The sequence below is a fragment of the Cryptomeria japonica genome, chromosome 6, assembly GCF_030272615.1.
Source record: "Cryptomeria japonica chromosome 6, Sugi_1.0, whole genome shotgun sequence".
In the NCBI taxonomy this organism is placed as follows: domain Eukaryota; kingdom Viridiplantae; phylum Streptophyta; class Pinopsida; order Cupressales; family Cupressaceae; genus Cryptomeria; species Cryptomeria japonica.
The window spans coordinates 39,314,469-39,341,011 of NC_081410.1; the positions used below are offsets into that span (position 1 = coordinate 39,314,469).

Here is a 26,543-nt window from a genome sequence, read left to right on the forward strand (position 1 = left end):
ACGTCCCCCTCTGCAGGATGGTTTCCCCAAGGGCATTACTACCACAAGTAAGATTGGAGGATATGCTAAACCCCTTTTTAGATCAGGGCAATCTGAAAGGCCCCCCAAGCAACCTGTCGCAGGCAGCATCAAGCAAAAGATTGGCACTGCAAAATCTTTTTCAAATAGTGTGGCCATCGACGAGAAGAACCACAATTAGAACATCCTGAGGCAGGCTCCAATTGCAAACAAAATTGTTGAAGCTCCTATACAAGTAGCAGAGCAAAGATATGAAGGCACGACCTTTGTGATTGGTGACCGCATTTTGGTCCCATGTCGTAACCGTTCCAAGGACACGGGTTTGTTTGCAAAATGGAGCAACAATAATGGGCCGGCGATTTTTAAGATTGTGAATTGGTGGTATTGGGCTTTCCACCGCCAGGTAAGTATTTTTGTTCTTCCTAATGATTTTTTTTACATAGAATGTGTAACTAAAGAATTAAAAGAGGAATTATTAAATGGAAAACCTGTTATATTCAAAGGGTTCAACTTTCACTTCATTGATTGGCATCAGAATTTTCGACCAAAGGAATATAAACCAAAAACCTTTCCTAGATGGGTAGAAATTTCATATCTTCCTGCATAACTATTAAATTTTGAAGCCCTGGTGGAAATTGGAAATAAAATTGGCACCTTCCTAGGTTTAGAGGAGAATTTACGCAATTCAACTAGGGTTAGAATGCTCCTAGATTTGGATTCTAGCATTTCCTCCCCTAAACCTTTGGAATTAATTGCAGGAGGATCAGCTTATGGCATCAAAGCAAAATTCTACAACGTGGACATTAGTGGCAACGTCATCATGACTAAAGAAGATCTGATGAAATTTAACCCACTGTGTGCCCCCCTAGCAATAACCCTGGAGTCAACATTAAATTTAATCAAGATAAGGGGGGTTTCTTAGTGGAAGCTGATAGCCAGATTTAGGAGATCGATGTAGGTAATTTGTTTAACCCCATTTGCACAGAAGTATCCCACCTTTCACCAGAACGAGTGATGACAAATCAAAGCAAATGGCAATGAGCAAGGGGCAGTGGGAAAATTGGAGGGCATTCAAAATTGTACGAAGGGGTAAAGGCAAGAACATATTCCAGAAAAATTGGAAATGGTTTATGAGATTATGGGTCTGAATTTTAACTCAGAATCAGAATATGATACAGAGGATGAAAATAACAAAGTATTAAAAATGGAAAAACAAGAACTAATTAAAAAACTTCTAGAACTAGATTCTGGTGAGAATGTGCATTGGGATACTCAAGAGAACCTTATGGTGGAAGGAAATAGTTTTCCTAATCTTAAGTTAGCATTGTTCAGAATTGCCCTGATTTGGCGAGTCCGGATTTTGGGACAGCCCCTAAAAAGAGGGGGAGAAAGTCCCTCACAAAATTAAGGATTCTAGCAGGGGAGGTTGAAGATCAAGTTAAAAACACTAATCTTTTTTCACAATGGGAAGGGGAAGGGCCTTCCCAATGAACAATGAAGATCATAACCTGGAATGTTAGGGGATTAAATGCTCCTAACAAGCAATGCTTGTTTAAGCGCAGCCTATCAGTTATGAGAGCAGAAGTATTGTAATTCAAGGGACTAAACTCAAGGCTAATGAATGGGACTGCCTTAAAAGAAAATTAGGAATTTGGAGTGTGGAACATAACCATATATGTAGGGTTGCTAGTGGTATGGTTGTTCTATGGGACCCTAGAAGGGTTAAGTATGATCCTTTGGCCAACCACACCCACTAGCAAAGTGGTAGAATCAGTTGCCTTCATAATAACATAAGTTTCATCCTCATCAATGTATATGGACCTATAAGTACCAACAGCAAACAATGTGTATGGGGAGAACTGGATACTTTCATGTTGCAAGATTTAGTGCAGAATTGCATTCTTGGGGGGGATTTCAATACTATTTCAAGCCTAACAAAGAAAATGGGAGGTGTGCAGACGATTACTAGAGCACAGATAGAGTTTTTAGATTGGATGCATAGGAATAATTTAATGAACATAAGAACGAATAATGGTATTCACATGGAATAAAAGGAGATTAGGTCCAAGTTACATAGCAAAAGAACAAGATAGGTTTGTGTTTAAAGGCGATTTGACTACCTTTTAGTTTAATCTGCAATCCAATATTCTTACCTTATTAGGGTTAGACCACTTTCCAGTCTTACTTGACTTGGGTGTTGAAAGGGAGCCTAAAAAATGTCCCTTTAAATTTGAAAATATGTGGTTCCAAGACAAAACTTTTGTTGAACTTTTAGAGCATTGGTGGACAGAGGAACAATTTCAGGGTTCCAAAATATTCTATTTTATATCCAAGCTCAAAAAAGTCAAAATGAAAATTCTTATATAGAATCAAGAACACTTAAAGAATATTTTTGTAGAAAATGAAGAAATTGAGAAGGAAATGAATTATATTAATGGAAGTATCATAAAAGAAGGAATGGACCAATACAAATACTTTAAGGAAAAATAAATTTTACATAAATATGAAGATATTCTAACAAAAAAGGAGATACACTGGAGGGAAAATTCTAGGGAAAATTGGCTAAGAGCGAGAGATAGGAATACCAGATTCTTTCGATATAGTGTCAAACACAGTAGAAACTTGAACAGGATTAGCAAGATTAGGTGTGAGGGGGGTCTTATAGAAGATCCGAAAGAGATCACAAGAGAAATAGTCAATCATTTCAAAACAACCTTAAACAATTGGGGAAGCTCAAATCTTAATGCACAGCAAGAACTACTGAATTGTATTTCTAAGCTAATATCAAAGGCAAACAATAGAAGATTGAATAGCTGCTTTTCACTAGCAAAAATTGAGGCAACAGTCAAACAATTACGCCTGGACAAGGCACTAGGGCCGGATGGATTATGTATGTTTCTTCCAAAAATTGGCATATTTTGGGAACAAAACTTTCGGAAGCAATAGAAGGCATGAGAAAATCAGGGGGATTTTTCAAAGAAATTAGCAATGTACATTTATTGCACTAATCCCCAAGAAAGATAGTGCTAAGACCCTAGATGATTTCAGACTAGTTTCCTTATTTAATACAATATACAAAATCTTTTCCAAAGCACTTGCAAATAGATTAAAACCTATCCCGATATCCATCATTTCGGATGAGCAAACAAGTTTTGTCCCAAGGAGATCAATCCTCGATGGAGTGATTATAGCTCAGGAAGCCATACACACTATTCAACATAATAAAAGCCCTAGCATGCTTATCAAACTAGACATTAAAAAGGCATATGATAGAGTTGACTGGAGGTTCCTTTGCAAATGTTTGGAGGCATTTGGTTTTAACAGACAATACTAAATTTAATCTTTAATTGTATCTCTACCCCTAGATTCTCTTTTGTAGTAAATGGATCTCCCTAGGGGTATTTTGAAGCTTCGAGAGGGCTTATGCAAGGGGATCCCATCTCCCCTTTCCTATTTATTATTATGGCAGAAGCCTTTGGAAGGGGTATTAGCTGGATTAATGCACTTGGTAGGATACAGGGTATTAAAGTCACAGAAGGAGTGGCTAATATTACTCATTAGCAATTTGTTGATGACACATTTGTTGATGACACAATGCTCTTCGGAGTAAGCAAAGTTTAGGAGGCAAAGGCATTTAAAGAGTTGATGGATTTATATGCTACTGCCTCTGGACAGGAAATAAATGCAAACAAATCAGAGGCATTCTTCTTTAATGCTAATCAACAACATGAAATAGCAATTTGCCAACTTTTAGGGTTTAACAAATGTAAGCTACCCAACAAATACTTAGGATTGCCTCTAGACAAAGGGAACGGGGTTAACAAACTTTGGGATCCAATAGTTAACAAAATGGAAAAGAAAACGGAAACCTGGAAAGGAAAATGGCACTCCAATGCTAGGTGAGCTACCCTACTGAAGTCAGTATTAACTACAGTTCCAGCATTCCAAATGTCATGTCTCCCCTTAAATGCAGGAGTCAAAGCTAAAATGGATAGAAAAATGAGAACCTTCTATTGGCAAGGTGTATCAGAGGATAAGAAAGTGGCCTTAATAAGCTGGGATAAGATTTGCAGACCTACTAATTTAGGAGGCATAGGTATACGCAATCTGAGTTGGCAAAGCAAAGCTTTAGGTGCCAAACTATTTTGGACTATGTATAAAAACCCTAATAGGAAATGGGTGATAATTCTTCAAAATAAATACTTAAGCGATCCAAGCCCGGACAGTATCTTTAGAACAGCTAATCAACCAAAAGGTTCTAGAGTATGGAACTTTATCTTTGAGTTGTAGAGGCCTGATATTGGACAGTTTGTGCTGGGATATAGCTGATGGGACCAAAGCCCTATTTTGGGAAGACTCATGGGGAGGTTATGTAACCTTAGACAACTTGAATATTTCCCCTAGAATAAAAGAGGTACTAAAAGCAACCTGGGGAGTGTATCTGAAAAATTATGTGGAATTCCCTAATGGAGACCTAGTACTTGGTTGGAAATGGAAGAATTTGGACAACATTCCACTTCTAGAAGATGAAAAGTTGGAATTTAGGAACATTCTAGCTTCTAGGGAAATTACATTTAAGAATGGGAGTGATAAGCTAATTTGGGCAAGAGCTAGCTCTGGGGAATACAAAGTCAAGGATGGACAGTACTTGAAATTAATTAGAGGTCTGCAATGGGAAAAGACAAAGATACGGATACACTTATGTCGGGATAAAGAATGTCTGGCCAAAGTAGGTATGGTTCTTTGGGCAGCATTGCAAAATAGGATATTGACAGCAAATTGATTTAAGAAGTTAGGCTTTGAAGGACCATCTAGATGTCCTCTATGTGAGAATAGTGAGGAATCGGTTGATCATCTACCATTTTCCTATCCATATGCTTTTGAGTGTTGGAGCTAGTTGTGCTCTAAGTTTTCCTAGAATTCTTCTCTTTCAAACAACTTATTAGATATAATGAAGAGCTGGCCTGACATTGGCAAAGGTAGTTTGTATAGAGTCATATGGAAAGTTGCTCCCTCTATATTGGTTTGGGAGATATGGAAGGAGCGTAACAGAAGGATATTTCAAGAAAGGAAGATGAATACAACTAGCCTCAAAAATAAGATTGAAGTGGTCATTATTGAAACAACCAACAACAAAATTAAGAATGATAACCTCAAAGATAAAAAATTTACTAGTTGGGACAGCAAGATGAGGACAGAATGGTTTGGCCTGCTTATTCCGCCTTAGTATGGGAAGCGAGGAGAGATTAGTAGGAAGTTAAGAGAACAGTGTGTGTAGACGATACCAGCAATAGGTTGGTATAAATTAAACTTTGATGGGGCCTCCAAAGGCAACCCGGGGAAAGCTGGCATAGGTTGTATAATTCACCATTGGGATGGATCAATTGAAGCTAAAATGGCTAAACCTATTGGAGAGACGACTAATAATATAGCAGAGTTAGAAGCGGTCATTAAAGGACTTTTGCTTTGCATAGAAATAAACATAAAAAAGGTGGTGGTAGAAGGAGACTCACAAATTATCACTAATGCCTTCAGAGTTAGACAAACACCGAACTGGAGGTTGAATTCCAAACTAGGAAGAGCTTTAGAGCTTCTCGATCTATCTGATGAAGTAATAATTAATCATATTTATAGAGAAGGAAATGGAGAAGCTGACAAACTTGCAAACCTAAGCATAGATGGACACTCAATCAAAACTATAGAAGCATGATTTTAAGTATCTTATCTTATAAATATTAGCTTGCTTTATATGAAGGGCCAGACCTTTGTTTTATTATTGCTTAGAACTATATAGGCCTAAATGGCGTAATTGAAAAGGTCATTAACATTAGATTGAATAGATTTTGGATTATTAAGTAACGTGGTATCCGCGGGATATTTTCGAGATGCCTTCTTCGAGTTGATATCCCAAGAATGGCATGATTTAAAATTATTCTTTTCAATTAGTTCGCACATGAGAACTATCGAGCTTCAATTCGAATGCTCTCGTAATGATATCTACAAGTAGCTTCTAGAGTTCGATATATTTTATAAGTTTTATCCAAGAGATGGCTTCTGGAAAATAAGAAAAGGAAAGATGGAGTCGAATCTAAAATTAGTGTCTGCCAACGATCACAAGCTTATGACATTTAGGGGTTCTATCAAGGTGAAGAGGTGGAACAGAGTCCTTTAGGAGTTGGATGACTTATCCAATCTGAGCGGTTCAGGAGATTATGGGGGAGGACGCCTTCAATTACGACCATGTTTATCAAGTAAATTGTGATGTTTTGACTACTTTTGTAGCTATTCTGCTTTATGTAGATACCCCTAAAAATGAGGCTAAATTGCTATCAAAAAGCATTTTCAAGGAGTTCTTCCTAGGTAATTTAGATTTAGCAGTGGATTGTGTGGATCAAAATCTTACCATTCCATTTCCTGAAGACTATGAGATGGCGCATAGTGGTGGTAATAGGGCTAGAGTGTGTAGGCGGCCGCTTTTGGTTATCAGGGACCGGAATGCCTTTGAGAAGCCGAAGGTTGGTATTGTTAGGAACATAGATTTCCTTATGGTTTTTGAGTATTGATTTTTGGATATCGAGCAATGTTGGCACTTGACATATGGACTTTATTTCATAATTAGAAGCTTACATTTACATATCTGTTGGTCAACTATTTTGGTGAGTCTTTATACTAAGGATGGCAATAATTCAGTTTTGCTTATATGGATATGTTGTGTAGATGGATGCCTCTATTTATGTGATGCATTCTCGTCTTTTATGGTTGATATGATATCTAACTGAAGCTTTAGTCGTTTGGAAGTTGTTTTTGGCCTCTGTTGTGCAAGAGTCACATATATTGACTTGGGTATTGAGAGCCGAATTTCATGGGAAGGTTGTAGCAAGGAAAAACTATGTGCCCTTCCAAGAGGACAATGCGAGCGAGCCATGTTTCCAAGGGCTTTAGAAGATTGAGCTCTGCAAGTAGACAAATTAAGTTGAAGCTAGAAAATCCCCCAAACTTGTATATGCATTATTGTATTACATTTTCTTTTATGGGGCAAGACCGGAGGTTTTCTCCACCCAACTCTTTCCTACCGGTGCCCCTAGTGAGAATTAATTAATTTTTGGCTTCGGCTTTTTACTGATCAAAAATAATAAAAAAACTCATAAAATCATTAAACCTACTATGAATAAGAATGTATATTGTCCAAACTCTACCTTTGACTGACTAAGAGCTAAACATAAAAGATAACAAAATTTATCAAATGATGGTAGACATGGAATAAAAAATAAAACAAAATCCCATAAAATGCTCACAATTTCATAAATCAAATATATTTTACAACACAATTATTCATTAATATTTAGAAGTAAACTTATGTATTTAAATATCAACAAAACATTGCACAGCATAAGCGTATTGTAATAATCCCTTTCAATACATAAATACAAGAAAAAATATTCCAATAACTCTATGCATTCATTTCAATGTTTTTGGTTGTTTTGAAGTGACAGATTTAGAAACAAAAATAACTGCTCAAAACTAATAAAATGCTATTACAATGTTCCAGCTCCAAGGGCTGCAGAATCATCCTCCAGAAATTACCTTCTCTTGAACATTTTTTATGCATACAAGCCTCAATCCAGCTCCCTACCGAGCCAAATAATAATAGTTAAGACAAACATGGGAAAAGAATAAGTTGCATATAAAACCTTAGAGATGCCAGAAAAGATAACACTACACCTTTTCCAATGTATAAAATAGAAAACTGTTCAGAAAAGCCTTCACATAAAAATTAAAGCTCATTCAACTAAGAAATAAATAAAGTGAATGATAAAAAACAGGTTAAAAAATGGCTTTGTCAAGGCGTGCAAATTGCCAAACAAATTACACGTCCCGACAACCTTAAAAATACTACATTGAACTAATGAAAAAACAAATTACCGGTACCCCTGCACCATACATCCAGAATTGGTTCTATGTTAGTAGAAATATCCCAAAACTTTTCCACCAGCCTTCTTTTCCAGAGCCCTTTCATGGTCCATAACACCTTTGGATGTTGTAAGTACAACATATCCCCACTGCAAGCACATAAAATGTCAAAATTAGAAAATAGGCCTACTTTATAAAAGACAATTCTTACTCCCATTGTTCCACATGAAAAAAGTACAAAACCATATAATAAGTCAATCTCACAGTTTCTGTTTAAGACTGCAAACAGGCATCTCAAACTAAATTCAAATACTAATGATAGTATGTTCAACATACTCAAAACAAACATTAGAACAAAGTTATGAATTGGTCCACAAAATATTACTTCAGAAAAGAAACCTTGATCCAAGGAAGGAGCACACTGAATCTCTAGGAATGTGCGCAAAAGCCAAACACCAAACGAAACTTATTAAAAATACAAAAACCATATTGCCTAGTAATATTCTTCTTGAAAAACTTCTGAATATAAACACTAGATGTAAGAATAAAAACGGAAATGAATCATCCAAAGAGATAAGCAGAATAATTGTCATATCAACATTCTTTTCAAAATTGGAAGATTGCAACTTGTAAATAGTTTAGCACAATTATTCTTATATCAGCATTGTTTTAAACTCAGCAACCTTGCCACAGCATGTGCAGTGCATAATGCAACTTTCATAGAAATAAAAAATGCCTTCTTGAAATAAAACCATTGCACTCGTACCCTTTCTCTCAACCGTTAAATTTATTTCTAGCCGCAAGAGAGATGGGAATGAAAAGACACATAAATATAAGAACTTCAAATTTTTTGATCAACTGAGTTGAGTAATGAACCATAGTCACTAAAGTCTTTCACAGGAATAACTCGGCAAACCAGAAGATAAGGGTTTTTCAAATTTAAAAAATGCACAATTTTTTTTAAAATAGAAAAATAATGCTTTTTTCTGAATTTCGTACCAAATTAAGACCATAGAGAAACAATAGAACAAAGTGAAATCATACACCATAAATTATAAATTTTGTTCATTAATTGAGGTTGTTGTCTTGCTGATCACACTACATAGTTTGACTTCAAAGTTCAAACCTGAAAATCAATTACAAATTACAGAACAGATAGTCAACCTACAAAGTAACAAAATAGCAGTGTTCCACAAGGATTCATCCTACCTGCCTCCTCCCCCTCTCCCTCTCCCTCTTCCTCCCTCTCCCTCAATATATAGCATTTCTAGAGATAGAAACATCCCCAAGATAGTGGGATGCTAGGGATAAATCTTCCATTCTGCCCTCACTGCCAACATCAAGTGAAAGATGTCTCCCTCAAAGAGAGGGTATTTCCCAGGCATCTCCTCCTAATGGGGATGTTGGAGAGATGTAAGGACTTGAAAGAAACTTGAAGTCTCTCAAACGCAATAGAAACGCCCAATTACCCCTTGTGTCAAACAATTACAAAAACCAATTTGTTTTTAAAAAGTAGGCATTTTTCTTGATGTCTATTCTCTCAACCCCAACCCTAACAATTTATGGGACCCACCTACATCATAAGCACTCAAAAAAAAAGCTATATATAAACCCTCACACCCTCACTCAAAATCACTATCAAAGTTTGAAAGCATTGAGCCAATTTGCAAGTGCGACAACTGTATAGCAAGAGGGAATGCAAGAGCAAGAGGAAACACGAGTCTTCATGGAATAACCATTCAAGTTTTAACACATTCATCAAGCCCACAAGCCTTCAAAGTAAGCCATGGCTTTCATCTTTTGGAATTTGCATTTTTTATTTTCAATGTTCATTCTTAAACAGCTAAATATAAAAGCATTAATTAGGCTATAGCTTTTTTTTGGTCCATTTTAGATGTATAATAAATTGCTTCAAAAAATTGTATATGGTTATAAAATATTGTATTTAGAGTTGTTGAATTCCTGTTTTTACTGAAAATGGCAGTTAGACAACCTTACAAACAGGATTTAAGGTTTTAACTTTTAAGTTTTAACTTTACATTGAGAAAAATAAAATTTTAACATTTTCAATTTATTTATTAGATTATTTTTAATTATTTTTTGAAAATTGTATCAATAATTGATTGATACAAGTCAAATTAGGATTTCATCTTTTGTGTATTCTCTTCTTCTATGTTTCATGCAACCTTATGTAAGAAAAACAAAAGTGAAATCTTTGTTTCACAAGGGTTGAAAGCGAGGATTCCTATTTTTGTCTGTCCTCTGCTTCTGCACTTCATGTGACACAAAGCTGGAAAAAAAACAAAAAGAAAATCCTTGGGTCTTGAGCCCTTGCATAATGACATTTGTATGGTTTAAGATTTATACCATAAATTTGATTTCTTGCATTGTCACTGAGTTATTCAATCTTATAACATGAATGATTGAGGGTCAACAAGAGCCTATGGAGTTTAAATCTAAGAGTCCAAATTTAGATGTTCTAGTTCTATTTAAGCACACATTTTAATTGCCTTTCCAAGTTAGTAAAAGAATTTGCTAAGGGTCCCTTCAATAAAATAAAATGTCCCCTTTTAAGATAACTTGCAACCAAACTACAAGCAAAACTTGGGCAACAAAGGGCACTGGACTATGGAGCTATCATATTTGTCAAGTTGAATTTCAATGTAGCATTACATACAAAGAAACGAGACTCAGACTCGGCTCGGACTCGGCAAGGCCGACTCCGACTCGGACCCGGACTCGGGACTCGGCGTCAGACTCGGCTCCAGACTCGGCTGGACTCGAGAAAGTGAAAAACTCAAGAAATTTAGAGATTTTTAAAGATTTAAAACTTGTTTCAGCCACCCTTTATTGAATACACCTTAAAGACACAAAAACATCATTAAACTCGGCTCATTTGATTACATACACAAGTATACATCAATCACATAAGCATAAACGCAAATTGTAGCTGAAGAAAATAAGAAACATAGATATGTAAATATTGTCAAATGTATACAATATTACAAAACTCATGGAATAAAAAATCCATGTCATCATATGATCATCATCAAATGTTTCATACAAATACCAAAGGTAAATAGTAAATACTAAATACAACTACAAGTGTACAAGCCTATGGCTGAGAGGGCCGTGCACCCTCTCGCCCTGGCCCCCTGCGAAGGCGTTTAAAGTAGGTCTTGGATGATTCAGCAACCATAGTCGCTCCCCGTGATACCATGCCATGCTCACCAACATCAGGAACTGCTGTGTCATGCTCACCAACATCAAGAACAGGTGTGTCACTCTGAGTCTCAGTATTTCCTGTCTCTGCTCATGCTCTCTGCTCCTCTGCCATGGCTACAGCCTCAGCCTCTATATCTACCTGGTCGATCCAATCAATGTCATCATCACTAAATACAGCTATAGGAGTCCCAGGAGCTGTCTGATTCTCATTGGCCCACTCTGCTTCAAGATCAACCTCATCTAGAATGATAGGAGACATGTCAACTGTTGCATTCTTTCTCATTCTCAGGCGGAGGTTGTAGTGAACAAAGACGAAATCATTCATCTTCTCCACAGATAATCTATTGCGCCTCTTGGAGTGTATGTGCTCAAACATACTCCAATTGCGCTCACAACCTGATGCGCTGCATGGTTGGCTCAAGATACGAATGGCCAACTTCTGAACATTTGGTGTCTCTGGGCCAAAAAAGTTCCACCAATGATCTGAGTTTGAAATGAGAAAAATAAATAAAATCAGTCTCACTCATGAACTCATTTAACAAGTTACAATATAGTATTGAATAAAACTAAAATTAAGCCTAACAATTTATTTTTACCTGGCATCATACTTGTCCTACCATCTTTGGTGACAGGACGAGAGAAGGTCTCCCCTTGTGCATCTAAGAACATCTATAGCTCTCGAAAAAGGTCTATCTGAGAAGTACCAGCAGGTCCCATCTTCTCCATGATTTGCATATAGCCCATTAAGGACCTCCGCATCAGCCTTGAAAGAAGGGATAAAACGGAATGCCGGATTCAGATAATAGGCTGCCGCATGGATGGGCCTATGTAGCTGATGATGCCATCTCCTATCAATGATCTCCCAAATGGGACCATACTTGCTCTCATCTGCTCCATAGACGAATCTGATGGCCTCCTTTGCCCTATCCATGCCCTCATATATATAGCCCATTGCGGGCTTATCTCCATCTGCAACTCGCAACAAAACCACCAAGGGCTTAACAAACTGCAAAATTGAAAATATTGTGTAATTTAGAAAAATGAGCAAATAAGAGAATAAATATAATAAGTTATAAAACATGAAGCTAAATTGTAGAATTTATAAAAAAATTACCTTCACTATCTCATCACAAGGGACCCAAAAGCCTTGCTCATCAAAAATGCAGTCTGCCATCTCTATCCCTGCAGGGGTGGTAGCATAGGATGAGGAAGACCACTCCTCACCAACAATCATACGTCTCAAGGCAGGCTTAGACCTAAGCATGGACTGCAATGTGAGGAAGTTTGTGGCAAATCTTGTGATTCCTGGACGATGCAACTCCTTCTGCTCTGTGTATTGTCTCATAAGAGCCAACACCCATGAATGATTATATACAAATTTGCAGACATTTCTTGCCCTTTCTACACATCTCTTGACCCATGGGATTTTTTCAATATCCTCCAACATGAGGTCAATGCAATGAGCAGCACATGGAGTCCAAACTATAGATGGGGCCTCTCCATCAATAGTCTACCTGCAGCAACATAATTTGTTGCATTGTAAATTGTAATTAATGGAGGTACAAACTACAAGATAGTAATTAATTTGCAAACAAAATTAGTTTGTAATCAAAAGTTTACCCGCAGCAACATAATTTGCTGCATTGTCGGTCACCACCTGTACCACGTTCTCCTCACCCACATCTTCAATCACCTCCTCTATCTGCTCACATAGGTAGGTGGCATTCTTGCAATGGGCGGAGACATCAATGGACTTGATGAAAACAGTGCCCCTTGAAATAAAAAAATAAAGCTAGGTCAATGATCATTCAATAAACCATTAGATAAAAAATAAAAAATTAAAGACTATATGAAACTAAAATTAATCAATCACCTGCGGAAGAAACAAGAAAATTAAGGAGAGTTCTATTTCTCCTATCCGTCCAACCATCAGTCATGATGGTGCAACCTTTAGTGCTCCATATGTGGCGTTGTTCATCTAAATCCTTTTTCACATCATCCACCATTTGAGACAAAATGGGTCCCCTCAAATCACCCTCACTAGGGGCTTTGAACCCTGCCCTGCATATGGTAATGGCATCAACCATTTGTTGCCAATAAGGAGACCTGTCGCAAAGAAACTCAATGAGATAAGTTAAGTATAAAAATTCAATGAGATAAGTATAAAAATTAAAACAATCAAAGTTATCAAACATAAAAGTTAGTAAAACATTCACCTAGCTACAAAGAATGGAATACAGTTGTAGCTCCAAAACCTGCCAATTGCCTTTTAGCAGCATCATGGACCTCCTTGTTCCAACCCATACCCTCAAGCGACGGTTGGGACCCAAGAATAGTGCGAGGCACAAAGAAGGAATCCAACCTAGATTTACGAATCCTAGGTCCAATGGTAACATTCCCACTACAACTACTAGTGGTAGGAGCATGAGAAGTGGCGGTGGCACTGCCACTTATAGAAGCAGAAGCAGAAACGGAAGCACCAGCAATAGCAAACTGAGTGGGACGATATGGAGGTAAGGAAGAAGGGCCTCCAACACAACCTAACTGTGTCCCTCTTCCTAAAACTGTCTCTCTCCCAATGGCCGCTCGATCCTCCTTTTGTTTCTTTTTTCTTTCAATCTCCTCAACCATTACATAACAATCACGTATGGCCTCAAAGACTGCTTTTAGGCATGGTTCGGCATCATGTCCACGCACACCAGCAATATGGTATTTCAGCCTATATATACCTCCATGGAATATTGTTTTGCAAAACATACATTTTGTTTGCCCCTTTCCTTGCCCTGGAAAATCCTCATGATATTTCCAAGCAGGGTCCTTTCTCATGGGGGGTCTAGAAGCTGAAGTAGACATTTTAGGATAGTTTTGTGAAAGTTGAAGTTGAGGCAAATAATAAAGTGAAGTTTGCTGCAATAAAACATTACAAATACAAAATAAAATTAATACATACATTCAAAAAAACTAAAGTAGGGTTTGTAAAATTTTTTTTTTAAAAATTGTAGGGTTTGTCAAACCCTACAATTTAAAAAAAAAAAAATTTACAAACCCTACATACAACCCTACATAGTACAACTACATACTACATGCTACATACAAATTACAAACATACAAAAGATCTTGCATACAAGAAAATGTAAAACTTTCAAAATAAATGAATAGAAAATGGAATTTTTGCATATAAGAAACAAAATAATGTTAAAAAAACAATCTTACCTCTTACAACAAGCTTGAAATGAGCTGCAAACTCTTCCTATCCAACTCTTGATGCACCAAATCGAAACACAATGCAGCTCCAATGTGACAAATTGAAGAAAACTTGAGCTTCCTCCTTGCTGGTTTTTCTTCTATGCACCATTGTTTTTCTTCCCAACTCACTTTACTCTTCCTTTTTTTGCAAGTGAATGAAATGAAAGTCACTTTTAGGGCTAGAAGACAATTAACATTAAAAAACGGATTTAAAAAAACTTTCCAAACTATTTTTTTTTTTTTACTTTTTAGTTGTGCCAACACCGGCCGAGTCCAGGGCTCGGGACTCGCCGAGTTTGGCGATTTTGGGCGAAAATCGCCAACTCGGCGAGTCTGGCGAGTTGACTCTCCAAACTCGGCCGAGTCCGAGTCCGAGCCCCTGGGACTCGTTTGGCCTGACTCGGACTCGGACTCGCCGAGTTTGGGCGATTTCGGGCGAGTCTCGTTTCTCTGATTATATAGAAGCCCTTGTATAACAAAAAGAACAAGGGAAAAAGCTAGTTGAAGTGACTACCCCACGTGTAGATGAGTGGCTCAAAACTAACTAGATGTAAATGGACTTTTCACACTAAGACCCCCCTTAAGTGCAACTTAAGGAAGGAAAAAGAATCAAGATGGGTCCCAGCAATTAAGCCTAGTGAGGAAAAAGACTCATGATGACCCACAAAGACAACTTTTATTTTAAGCATCAATCGCAATTGAAGATAACAAGGTGATGCCAAAGGTTTAGTGAAGATACCTGGAACCTACACCTCAATAGACAAGTACTTCAAGGGGAAAACATCATCCTATGTACCATAAAAACCTCTCACAACCAAAGAAAAGGAGAAAACATGTGGGAAGACTCCTTCCCAAAAGAGAAAAGAGAGAAGGAAGGAGACCTCATGATGACCCTCAAAGACAAATTCTTTTATCTTAAGCATCGATCGCAAATGAAGATAACAAGGTGATGCCAAAGGTTTAGTGAAGATACCTGCAACATACACCTCAATAGACAAGTACTTTAAGGGGAAAACATCATCCCAGATGAGTTACTGAATGAAATGCATTTGGATCTTACTGTGCTTGCTCCAATGATGCTTCATCAGATTGCAAGAATTATGAATGGCACTTTGGTTACCACACCAATAGTAGGATGATCTGGAGGAAATCTAGACTTTGTCATCAACTATCAAAGCCAAGGAACCTCCTAGCTAGCTAAAATTGCACCTCAATACTTAGCCTCTATCAATGATAATGCAATAGTAGATTGCTTCTTGCAAGACCATGCAATTGGACTAGAAACAACACAAAAAAAAAATCAGAGAGACTTTTGTTTGTCAACATCACCAACCCAAGCTAAGTTGGTGAAGCCCACAATCTAAGAAGCTCCTACTATGTAATTAATGCCAAAATGTAAAGTGCCCCAAATGTACATCAAGATACAGTTGGTTGCTTTCAATGACTCTCACGAGGAGAACGGGAGAAATGAGAGATAAGCAAAATGGTAAAGGAAATATCAATTCAAGTGTAAGTCAAGTATAATAGACTACCTACCTACAATCGATACAAAGTAGCATTTGCGGCGAGTGTAGAGCAAGTGATAGATAATACCACTCCTAACTAAATTGGAGTGGGGCTTGTAATCAGCCATGCCAAAATGATGAGGCAAGTCATTAGAATACTTCTGCTGAAAAATGGAGATCCACATGCTAGATTGGAGGACATGTCAGCCAAGGAAATAGTGCAAAATCCTACAATCGGTCATGTCAAAGTGCTCTATCAATGCATCTTGAATACTCTACGTAATGGATGAGGAACTGCTGGTGAGAATCAAATCATCTACATAAAGTAGAATCAAAAGTTCATCTCCACACCTCTAAATATAAACTATGTGATCAAAATGGCAATGAATGAAACCAAAAGTGAGCAAGAAGGTGTCCATCTTCTCAAACCAAGCCCAAGGGACTTGTTTGAGACCATATAATGAACAACAAAGCCAAGTGAAGAGTCCTACACAAATCTTGGAGGCTGCTCCATGTAGATCTACTCATCAAGATCATCATGCAAGAAAGAATTCTTCACATCTACCTAACCATCCTTGTCATAACAAGATGAATAGAATCCATCTTGGCAACAAGAGCAAAGGTCTTGGAATAATCAATTCTTTCAGCTTGAAAAAAAAATTTGCCACCAGGCATGTCTTGTACTTGTCAATAGACCCACCAACTACACATTTGGTTCAATAGACCCATTTACAATGAACCAATTTTCTTCCCTTAAGAAGAAATACATTATCCCATTTATTATTTTGCATTAACGGAGAGTACTCTATTATAGTTGCTTCCCACTCTAATATACAAGTTGTATCAGAAAATGTTGAAGAATCCTCTAAAATAGCATGACCCAAAAGACCAGCATTTGTTGTCTAAGAACAACTGTGATGGGAAGTGGAAGGATCACCAAGTAAAGATCCAGCCTCTTGAAGAGTATCATGGGCCCAATGGGGCATAGATGATGGAGATGGAGGAGGCGGTGGAGGTGGAGTTAGAGCAGCAAAATCATAATTCATGTATCCTTGAGAATTAGTGAGTAGCAAGTGTAGGAGAAATTGGTTATGAATATAAAGATCAAAAATATAAAGACATCAACTCAGCTTTTAATTGCAAGGCACGAAATTCATTGATGGTGCCAAAAAAATTCATTGAGCTTTTCCTATATTTGTTTAGGAGTTGTACATTCAATAATATGAAACAAGTTGTTGGAAACATGTAAACCAATTAAGCCCATAGCTTCATCTAGTTTGTTTCTATACACATTGTTCATATTCTCTATTGAATTGTAGAATATCACTCAACATCATCCATAATCCCTTACATCGAAGTATTTGTTGTATTTTGATTTTCTAGGTGTAAAGTTATGTTGAGTTTGAGGTTCAATTTAACTAGTTCCAGCCAAAATTGATCAAAAAACACAAAGAGGCATTTATAATCATGTCTTACAAACCAAAATACAAGGTAATTGTAATAAAAAAATTTACAAAACAAAAGCATAAATCAACCTCTATAACACATGGTGATTTTACATTTTTTTTAAAACAGGTTTTTCTAAATGTATTTATAATAGTACAAGTGAATTTCTTGTGCTTTTTAGATAAATTAAAAAAAAAAAGTGTAATTTTGATAACCTAGGCAAAAGTTATGGCCTATTGAAAAAAACGAAAGTAAATGGGTGCTTCAAAACTTGTTAAATAAATAAAGAAAATTGTCTTACTCCATAAGACTTCACAAGTTTTGACTTCCTAAACCTTACTAAGGCAAACAGGAATGTGGAAAAAGCAAGAAGGATGCATCAATTATAGGTTAACAACAATAATTAAGATAAGAGCAGCAATCTGATAATTTGACCCCAGCAGTTGAGTATTGTTTAAAAATGCAATCAAGTTGATAAACAAAGGGTAACTTAAGGATGTGATTAAGTCAACAAAAGGACAGCGATTGAAGCAACACACCAATAGACACCTCCTCTCATAAAAGACATTAGCCTATTAAATGGAGAAGACACAATAGAAGAAGGCATCAAGGGAAGAGATCAAAACCATCCAGAGACCTCACATCAGCGATCAGATCAGATCAGGATTATTATTAAATTACAGGCAGTAACATTCTTATTCTTGTGGTATGCATGATTAATTGTCTAATATATATATGCCTGATGTATGCAGTAATAAATGCAAAAATTCTTATTTACTAATATAATATATCTATGCACTTCATCACCTTGTATGTTAGACATAAATAATATGATTTCCATATAGTAACAATCACCTTGTATGGCTATAGATTCCTAACTAGGCACACCACCCCATATGAGATGGTGAAAGGCCACATGACGCCAACAGGGATAGGATATCCGCTCTTGGGCCTAGGGTAGAGGATCACTTTGGGGCACCCTATTGCAGCTTCCCTTTCAACCTCTACACTGATTGATTGTTGGGATCAACTCAAGGGAGTCTCAATCATAAGAGGGTGAAGGAGGATGGCATGATGTGGGAGAACAATTGTGGATGCCTCACTGGGCACACCACCTCATATGGGATGGCGAAAGGCCACATGAGGCCAAGAGGGATGGGATATTGTAATGTCCCCAATATTATTAAATAATTTAATAATTGTGTGTGTATGGACCCGAAAGTTAAATTTATTCTATCTCGGGCCCTTTTTTCTTTTGGCGGTAACATTTTGGCCATATCAGCTCTTTTTGTAATCCTTCAGGAAGTTTCCCTAAAGCCATATATATGGCCGAGTTAGTCATTGTTGTAGGTATGCAAATTTGGTGTTTTCTCCATGTGTGCAAATTCCAATTGGAGTTCAGTCGTCTGCCATTTCGGAGGTGGAAGATCCTCCCTACTTGGCATCTGCAGTTTTGGTGGGAGTAACTCTTCACCCTACTCTGCTCTGCCCTCAGTCCGAGATTTTTTGTAATCTAAAGTGCTATCATTATTAAATCTAAATTTCTACTTGCCTGGTGTGTTCATTCCTGTGCCAAATCGTGTTAAACTAATTATATTGTCCAACATATTGCATATAACGGAACCATCTTTCTGAGGCCGTGATTATTAGTCCGTACACATAGGGTCAATTGACTGTACGGAAGGCAAGGGGCGTACGGAGTGTAGGGCCGTACAGTGGAGGGTGTATGGGAGGTTGTGTTAGCTATACAGTGGGGTTGGTCGTACAGTGGAGGGTATTGATCGTACGGTGGAGGGTGTTGGCCGTACGGTGGAGGTAGCGTTGCCCGTACGGTGGAGGTGGAGTTGTCCGTACAATGGAGGTGGTGTTGTCGTATGGCAAGAAAGCGTATGGTAAATTACAGTGGTATCAGCGCTGGTGATCTTGCCAACCTATCAGGTAGTGGATGCAGGTGTACACCAGAAGGAGGTACTGTTCTGCCGACCGAATGGGGGAACCACAGGATCCTGCCAATGAAGTCATGGCACTATTAAGGGAGCTAACCAGAAGCCAAGCTCAACTCAACGACACTAAGATCAGAGGGGAACAAAGACAAAAACTCATGGAAGATACATTGCATCAATTGGCCTTGGGAAAAACAAATGGAGATCATAATGGACAGAGCAATAATTCAGTCACTGGAAGGTCAAACCCATAGCGTTCAAATTTCCGACCGTTGATGCCAACTTTTCCCCAAAGAACTGAAGCACCGTGTGGTGAGCAAGAGCCCACTTTCTAGGAGTTGTAAGCACAATTGAATCAAGATTGGAGGGATGCAAACCTCGAGCGAGACATATCATTCAAGGATTATGTCGAGTTGCGGATGAAATACTCAGGCGGCAAAAGTCGTGTCTACTATGGCTACTATAACGATGATATCAAACAGAAGGTTGGTAAGATTAATTTGTCACCCTTTGATGGGACCGGATCAACCTCGGCATGAGCTTGGGTACAAAAAGCAGATACCTATTTCCAACTAACCCAATGCCTGAAGATGAAGCTATCAAATTTGTTGCACTTCACCTGGAAGGAGTCGCTCATGAATGATGGCATCATGGAATGGTTACCCTCGGCCACGATCAGATAACTTCATATGCCGAATTCACAGAGAGGCTCATAGACAGTTTTGACGAAAGAGATCCAGAACTCAACTTCAAAGAGCTGCCTCAATTGAAGCAATATGGACCGGTGGGCAGTTACATTACAAAATTCCAGAGACTGTCCGTGTTGGTGACAGATATCTCGGAGAGGAGATTGGTGGTTTTATTCATGGACGAGTTGATGGAACCACTGAAGGGTTGGGTGAAAGGGTTCAACCCCAACACGCTCACGAAAGCAATTAAGAAGGTGCGTGAAATGGCGACATCTTCTTCCTCCAGAAACTATCCACATGCCAAACCACCCTTCACCCCGAAGGAGAAGGATATCAAAACCTTTCCGAAGAAGTCGTCATTGGATGAGGTCACAAAACAGGAGCTCAGAAGGAAGAAGCTTTGTTTCACTTGCAAGGAGCCGTGGGAGCCAACACACCGATGCTTGGGCAAAGGAAAGATTCATTATATTGAGGTCATGTCCGATGGCGAGGAGGAACTTGAAGGAAGTGAACCACCAAAGGAAGAGTCTATAGAAGAAACAGGACAAGCGGAGAGAATTTCCACCCTGGTACAGAGGGGAGGTGTCATTGCCACACTAGCTAGTACCCCAGGTGCAATGTGTTTAGGGTACGTGGTACGCTTCAAGGGCAACGAGTCCTAGTCATGCTCGAAGTGGGGCCTCGCTCAACTTCATAAACTCATCACTCGTCATCCGAAGGGGTTTGCGTATGAAAGAGCATGAAGGGTTCGAAGTCAAGGTGGCGGGAGGAAATCTCCTATCATGCACTCACCTGGTTCTGCAACTGATCATCACCATGGGAAATTACACAGTGACGGACGATTTCTTTGTGGTAGATCTGGATGACACAGATGTCATATTGGGCATTCAATGGATGGAGACCCTCGACCAGTACACGCAGAGCTTCAAAAAGATGGAGTTCTCATTCGAGGTGGATGGCAGGAAGGTGGATCTGAGAGGAATGTCCAATGGCAGCCCGAGGGAGATTTTGGCCAAACGAATGGAAGCCCTTTTCAAACATGATGAAGTCGTTTGGGCATCACATTGCTTAATCTCAACAAAACCTGTGAAAGGGCAACAGTCTCACTACCAGGATGAGGAACTTCAATCGGTGTTGGAAACATAGCATGGTGTTTGCTGACATCCCACTTGGAATACCTCCACACCGTGGCTTTGAGCACACCATCGAGTTGGAGGAAGGAGCCAACCCCGTCATTACCACACCCTACCACCATCCTAAGAAGTTTAAGGATGAAATAGAGAAGACAATCCAAGAACTCCTCGACAAAGGATGGATCAGGCCCAACTCTAGTCCCTTCACGTTGTCGGTAGTGCTAGTAAAGAAGGAGGATGGATCCCTCTAGATGTGCGTGCACTACCGTGCATTAAACAAAAAGACTATCAAGAATAGATACCCCATCCCCAAGATCGATGAGCTGCTGGACGAACTACATGGCGCAATCTATTTCTCCAAAATTGATCTCTACTCTGGCTACCACCAGATCCACATGAAGGAGCAAGATGTGGAGAAGACAGCCTTTCGTTGCCATTACGGACACTATGAGTTCTTGGTCATGCCGTTTGGATTAACCAATGCTTCGGCCACTTTCTAGTCGTGCATGAATCACATCTTCAACAAGCAACTGCGCAAGTTCCTGTTGGTGTTCTTTGATGACATACTCATCTATAGCAAAACGTGGGAGGAACATCTGAGGCATTTGGACGAAGTTCTAGGAATCATGGAGTCACAATCATTGTTTGCCAAGAGGTCCAAATGCGAATTTGGAATGATGGAGATATTGTACCTGGGACACATCATCGGAACCTATGGGGTTTAGGTGCATCAAGAGAAATTTCAAGCCATTCTAGATTGGCCGCCTCCCAAGACTCTCGTAGTTGCGTGGATTTCTTGGATTGTGCAATTATTATAGAAGGTTTGTGAAGGGATTTTCACAAATTGGTGGACCATTGACAAATTTGACGAAGAGAGGATCCTTCCACTGGGATGCATAGGCCCAACACACTTTCGACAAGTTGAAAGAAGTTATGAGTACGTGTCCGGTTCTGGCACTACCAAACTTCACTCGCCCTTTCATCTTGGAGTGCGATGCCTCAGGTGAAGGCATTGGAGCGGTGTTGATGCAAGACCGTCATCCCATTGCATTCGCAAGTCGGAAGCTTTCAGGAGCAGAGCGGTTGTACTCCATCTACGACAAGGAGATGCTCGCCACCATGCACGCACTGACGAAGTTTCGGCAGTACCTCATCAAGGCAATGTTTGTCGTGCGGACAGACCACAACAGCCAGCGATATTTCTTGGAGCAGAGGGATTTGAACGAGCGGCAATAGAAGTGGGTGAGCAAAATCCAAGGATTTGATTTTCATATTGAGTATGTGAAGGGCAAGAATAATGTGGTGGCCGATGCTTTGTCAAGAAGGCCTGTCATATGTTCTCTATCCCAAATTTCGCCAGATTGGAAGGAACATCTGCTGGTTGAAGACTCCAAGAATACATTCACATGCAAGCTGATGGATGGTCAAGTGCAGGATGACAGATTCAAGGTGGTTGATGACATCATTTACTACAAGGACAGAATTAATTTGGTGCCCGAGTCCAAGATGAAGGAAAAAATTCTAAAAGAAATACATGACTCACCCTTGGCTGGACACCCAGGATACCTGAAAACCTACAAACAAATCCGGGAAAGGTTTTCTTGGAAGGGCCTTAAGAATGACATTCTGCAATACGTGCGGGAATGCTCCACCTGCCAACAGAACAAATCTGAGCACACCATACCTGCTAGACCACTTTAGTCATTGCCAATCCCCGACCAGAAGTGGGATAGCATCTCAATGGATTTCATTACTGGGCTTCCCAAAGTGCAAGGGAAGGATTGCATCTTCGTCGTGGTAGATCGTTTGACCAAGTATGCTCATTTCTTTGCCAGGCATCTCAAGTGGCCAAGTTGTTTTTCTGGGAGGTATTCCACTTGCATGGTCTTCCACGGAACATAGTGAGTGACAGGGACAGCCGCTTCCTGAGCACCTTTTGGATGGAGTTATTTCGGTTGGCAAGAACCAAATTGCCGCCAAGCACGAGCTACCATCCGCAGACTGATGGACAGACAGAGATTGTGATTAAATGGTTGGAGGGTTATCTCAGGAACTATGTCTTAGCACAACAGAAGGCATGGGTCTGTTGGTTACATTTGGGTGAACACTGTTACAACACCACCTACCACATATCAATAGGTATGGCACCCTTCAAAGCATTGTATGGTTATGAACCATCGTTATTCGTGGATCTAGCATTGGGTGACAGTCGCGCACTGAGGGCCAAAGATTGGTTACAGGAGAGTTTGGACATCCTAAGATCTCTCAAGGATAACCTGCAAAGGGCTCGGAACCAACAAAAGATGTATGCTGACAGACACCGAGTTGAGCGGAGTTTTGAGGTTGGCAATCTGGTATACCTCCAACTTCAACCATATAGACAATCCTCCCTGAAGATAGGTGGTAAGGAAAAGTTGAAGCCGTGTTTCTATGGACCCTACAAACTGGTTCGGAGGGTGGGCGAAGTTGCCTACGAGTTGGAACTTCTTGAGGGGAGTCAGATTCACAATGTTATTAATGTGTCATGCCTCAAGAAGGTCGTCGGGCAACGTGTCACAATTTCAAAGGACCTGCCACCCATTGACGAAGAAGGGAAACTAATTATAGAACCGACTGAGATCATCGACATCAGAGAGAAGAAGCTGAGGTCACGCACAGTCAAGGAATTCCTTGTGCGATGGAAGGATCTATCAATCAAGGATGCCACCTGGGAAGGCGAGCAGATTCTAGAGCATCCAAGTCTGCAATTGCTTGAGGGCAAGCAATTCTCTGGCAGGGAGGACTGTAATGTCCCTGATATTATTAAATAATTTAATAATTGTGTGTATGGCCCTAAAAGTTAAATTTATTATATCTCGGGCCCTTTTTTCTTTTGGCGGTAACATTTTGGCTGTGTCAGCTCTTTTTGTAATCCTTCGGGAAGTTTCCCCGAAGCCATATATATGGCCGAGTTAGTCATTGTTGTAGGTATGCGAATTTGGTGTTTTCTTTGTGTGTGCGAATTCCAGTTGGAGTTCAGTTGTCTACCATTTCGGAGGTGGAAGATCCTCCCTACTTAGCATCTGCAGTTTCGGTGGGAGTAACTCCTCACCCTACTCTACTCTGCCCTCAGTCCGAGATTTTTGTAATCTGAAGTGCTGTCATTATTGAATCTGAATTTCTACTTGCCTAATGTGTTCATTCCTGTGCCAAATCATGTTAAACTAACTATATTGTCCAACATATTGCATACAACTGGACCATCTTTCTGAGGCCATGATTATTAGTTCATACACAAAGAGTCAATTGATCGTACGAAAGGCAAGGAGCGTACGGAGTGTAGGGTCGTACGGTGGAGGGTGTTGGCCATACGGTGGAGGTAGCGTTGCCCATACGGTGGAGGTGGAGTTGTTCGTACGGTTGGAGGTGGTGATGTTGTACAACAAGAAAGCATACGGTACATTACAGATATCCACTCTTGGGCCTAGGGTAGGGGATTGCTTTGGGCACCCTATCATTGTTAAAGTTTTAACTGGAGAAAGAGAAGATTCAGAAATCTGAAACTCAGAAAACTCACAAGTACACTATACACAAAATTATCCTAGGAAAACCCTCCACTTGAGGGTGAAAAACCCAACCACAAAATCAAACTTTATTATCAGCCCAAATTTGATACAATGCTCTCACACTAGAATAGATTGTTGTCACTTCAACAATTATAGAATAATAAGATAACTTCACAAGAATGGTTATCACAAGAATGGTTACTACCATTCGAATGACAAAAATGTCCTTTTTACACTTATACCAAAATAATCAATAATCAAATATGGAGATTATGTGAGAGTCAGAAAAACAATGTGCTGAAGCCACGAAGATCAAAAAAAAATATTCAACCAACATTCGCTGAGCTCCGAACACATATAAATATGATGTCTTCCTTTTTAACAACGAAATTCAACCTGCGAATCATAATAATATGACTCACACACGCAAGCATCAAAAAGGCAAAAGACTTGTCGCATACTCCCACGGTGACTGTTATACTTCACGGAGGGAAACTCAAGCGCCATGCACGAAGAGGGCCTGCGGTTACATCACCGACACAATAGAAAGTGACAACAGTAAACCTTCACATAGAAAGAGTAACGGTGCCAATGCAGCTAGGTAAAATCCACGTAACGGAAACCATCCGGAGAAAGAGGAACTGATGCCAAACGCATACAGCTGGCAAGGAAACAATGAGACTATAAACATAGCAGCAGCTCGAATGAAGAGTCTTTGGGATGAAGTGGACCAGCTCGATGAACACATACAGATTACAGAGAGACAGAAAAAAACAAGAGCAGGAAGAAGATCTCTATCGAAGCTAAAATCTTCAACATTCATGTCTCCTTATTTGAGCTCCATTATGATTGAACCCAAACAATGAATTAGAGAGGATACATGACTAAGATAATTATGAATATAATGTTCCTAACCCTAGGAGGAAAGATCAATTTTATATCTATCATGATTGCGAGGCCTTAACCAGGATCTAATTGGTAAATGACATATCTATTTCATTTCTTACTTTACTTGGAATTGTGATTTTAGGGCAAAAACTAGGGCATTTAAAAAAGGGGTCATTAAAGATTGGGATCTAATGGATTGGAAGGCTAAGAGTTGAGGCAATCCAAACCTCAATCCTCTAGTAGAAACTAGAAGTTACAAGAACCAAGATAGTTGCAAGATGGACTGGAGCAACCTGTGGAATGGAACAAGAATTGGGTAGGGCATGCAGTGGAACAAGAAGTTCCTCAAGGAATAAACCCAACATTGTCAAAACTGTCGTGCAATGTCTAATGAGAGGCTCATCCAAAGTTGTCGTGCAATGTCTCAAGTCAAGTCAGGACCAGCACACGCAACTAATTGGCCACAACTGGTTCTGAGTGGAGAGACTATCTGTAGAGTTGTTAGTAGCTCCTTGGCTTGGGGAAGCATAAATTCCTGCAGTTATTAGTCATGATAATATATGGATTTATGCACATAAAAGGAACAAGCATTCATCATCAAAGCAATATTTATGTATAAGCAACATTTCCAAAAACATTAGTGCATTAAATCCTTTAAGAGCAAAAAGGAATTTGTCACTCATGTTTTGTATGCCAAGTATCTAAGAACAACAATAAAATAAAGTCTTTAAAACATCAATTTCATCATTCATCATTTCCTCCCCTGCCTGATCTAGACCATGTCCTCATGCTCATAGATGCACTGCTCCTCTTGCTGCTTGGTTCCCTTTTTCGAACCAAACTACACAATCATAACTTCCCCTCTTACAGTATGTGTAAATTCTGCCCATAGTTGCATGTCGATTATTGCACCTAATCCTTTCCAACCATCTTGACATCATCTCTGAAAACATTTATTCTCAAGTTGAAAGTAGAGATGCAAGCATAATAGTAA

At 39.2% G+C, this 26,543-nt stretch overlaps 3 protein-coding genes across 3 annotated transcripts in view; all 3 read right to left on the reverse strand.

Annotated features, from left to right (window-relative positions):
* Nucleotides 1-7,414: 7,414 nt before the first annotated feature.
* LOC131072124 (small ribosomal subunit protein uS8my) overlaps nucleotides 7,415-26,543 on the reverse strand; it is a 121,340-nt gene continuing 102,211 nt past the window's right edge. The window contains exons 3-4 of the mRNA XM_058008185.2: nucleotides 7,942-8,078; nucleotides 7,415-7,647 (exon numbers count right to left, since the gene is read on the reverse strand). Coding sequence (XP_057864168.1) covers nucleotides 7,980-8,078 — 99 coding nt within the window. The 3' untranslated portion in view covers nucleotides 7,415-7,647; nucleotides 7,942-7,979. The remainder of the gene's footprint in view (nucleotides 7,648-7,941; nucleotides 8,079-26,543) is intronic.
* Nucleotides 10,874-13,364, reverse strand: LOC131856030 (uncharacterized). The gene is made up of 4 exons (XM_059207107.1): nucleotides 12,775-13,364; nucleotides 12,269-12,668; nucleotides 11,751-12,160; nucleotides 10,874-11,637 (listed from the first exon to the last, which is right to left on the reverse strand). The coding sequence occupies exons 3-4, from the start codon at nucleotides 11,821-11,823 to the stop codon at nucleotides 11,243-11,245; spliced, it is 468 nt and encodes a 155-aa protein (XP_059063090.1). The 5' UTR covers nucleotides 11,824-12,160; nucleotides 12,269-12,668; nucleotides 12,775-13,364; the 3' UTR covers nucleotides 10,874-11,242.
* On the reverse strand, nucleotides 13,375-14,632 carry LOC131856031 (uncharacterized). Its single transcript, XM_059207108.1, has 2 exons — nucleotides 14,368-14,632; nucleotides 13,375-14,061 (listed from the first exon to the last, which is right to left on the reverse strand). The coding sequence occupies exon 2, from the start codon at nucleotides 14,005-14,007 to the stop codon at nucleotides 13,375-13,377; it is 633 nt and encodes a 210-aa protein (XP_059063091.1). The 5' UTR covers nucleotides 14,008-14,061; nucleotides 14,368-14,632.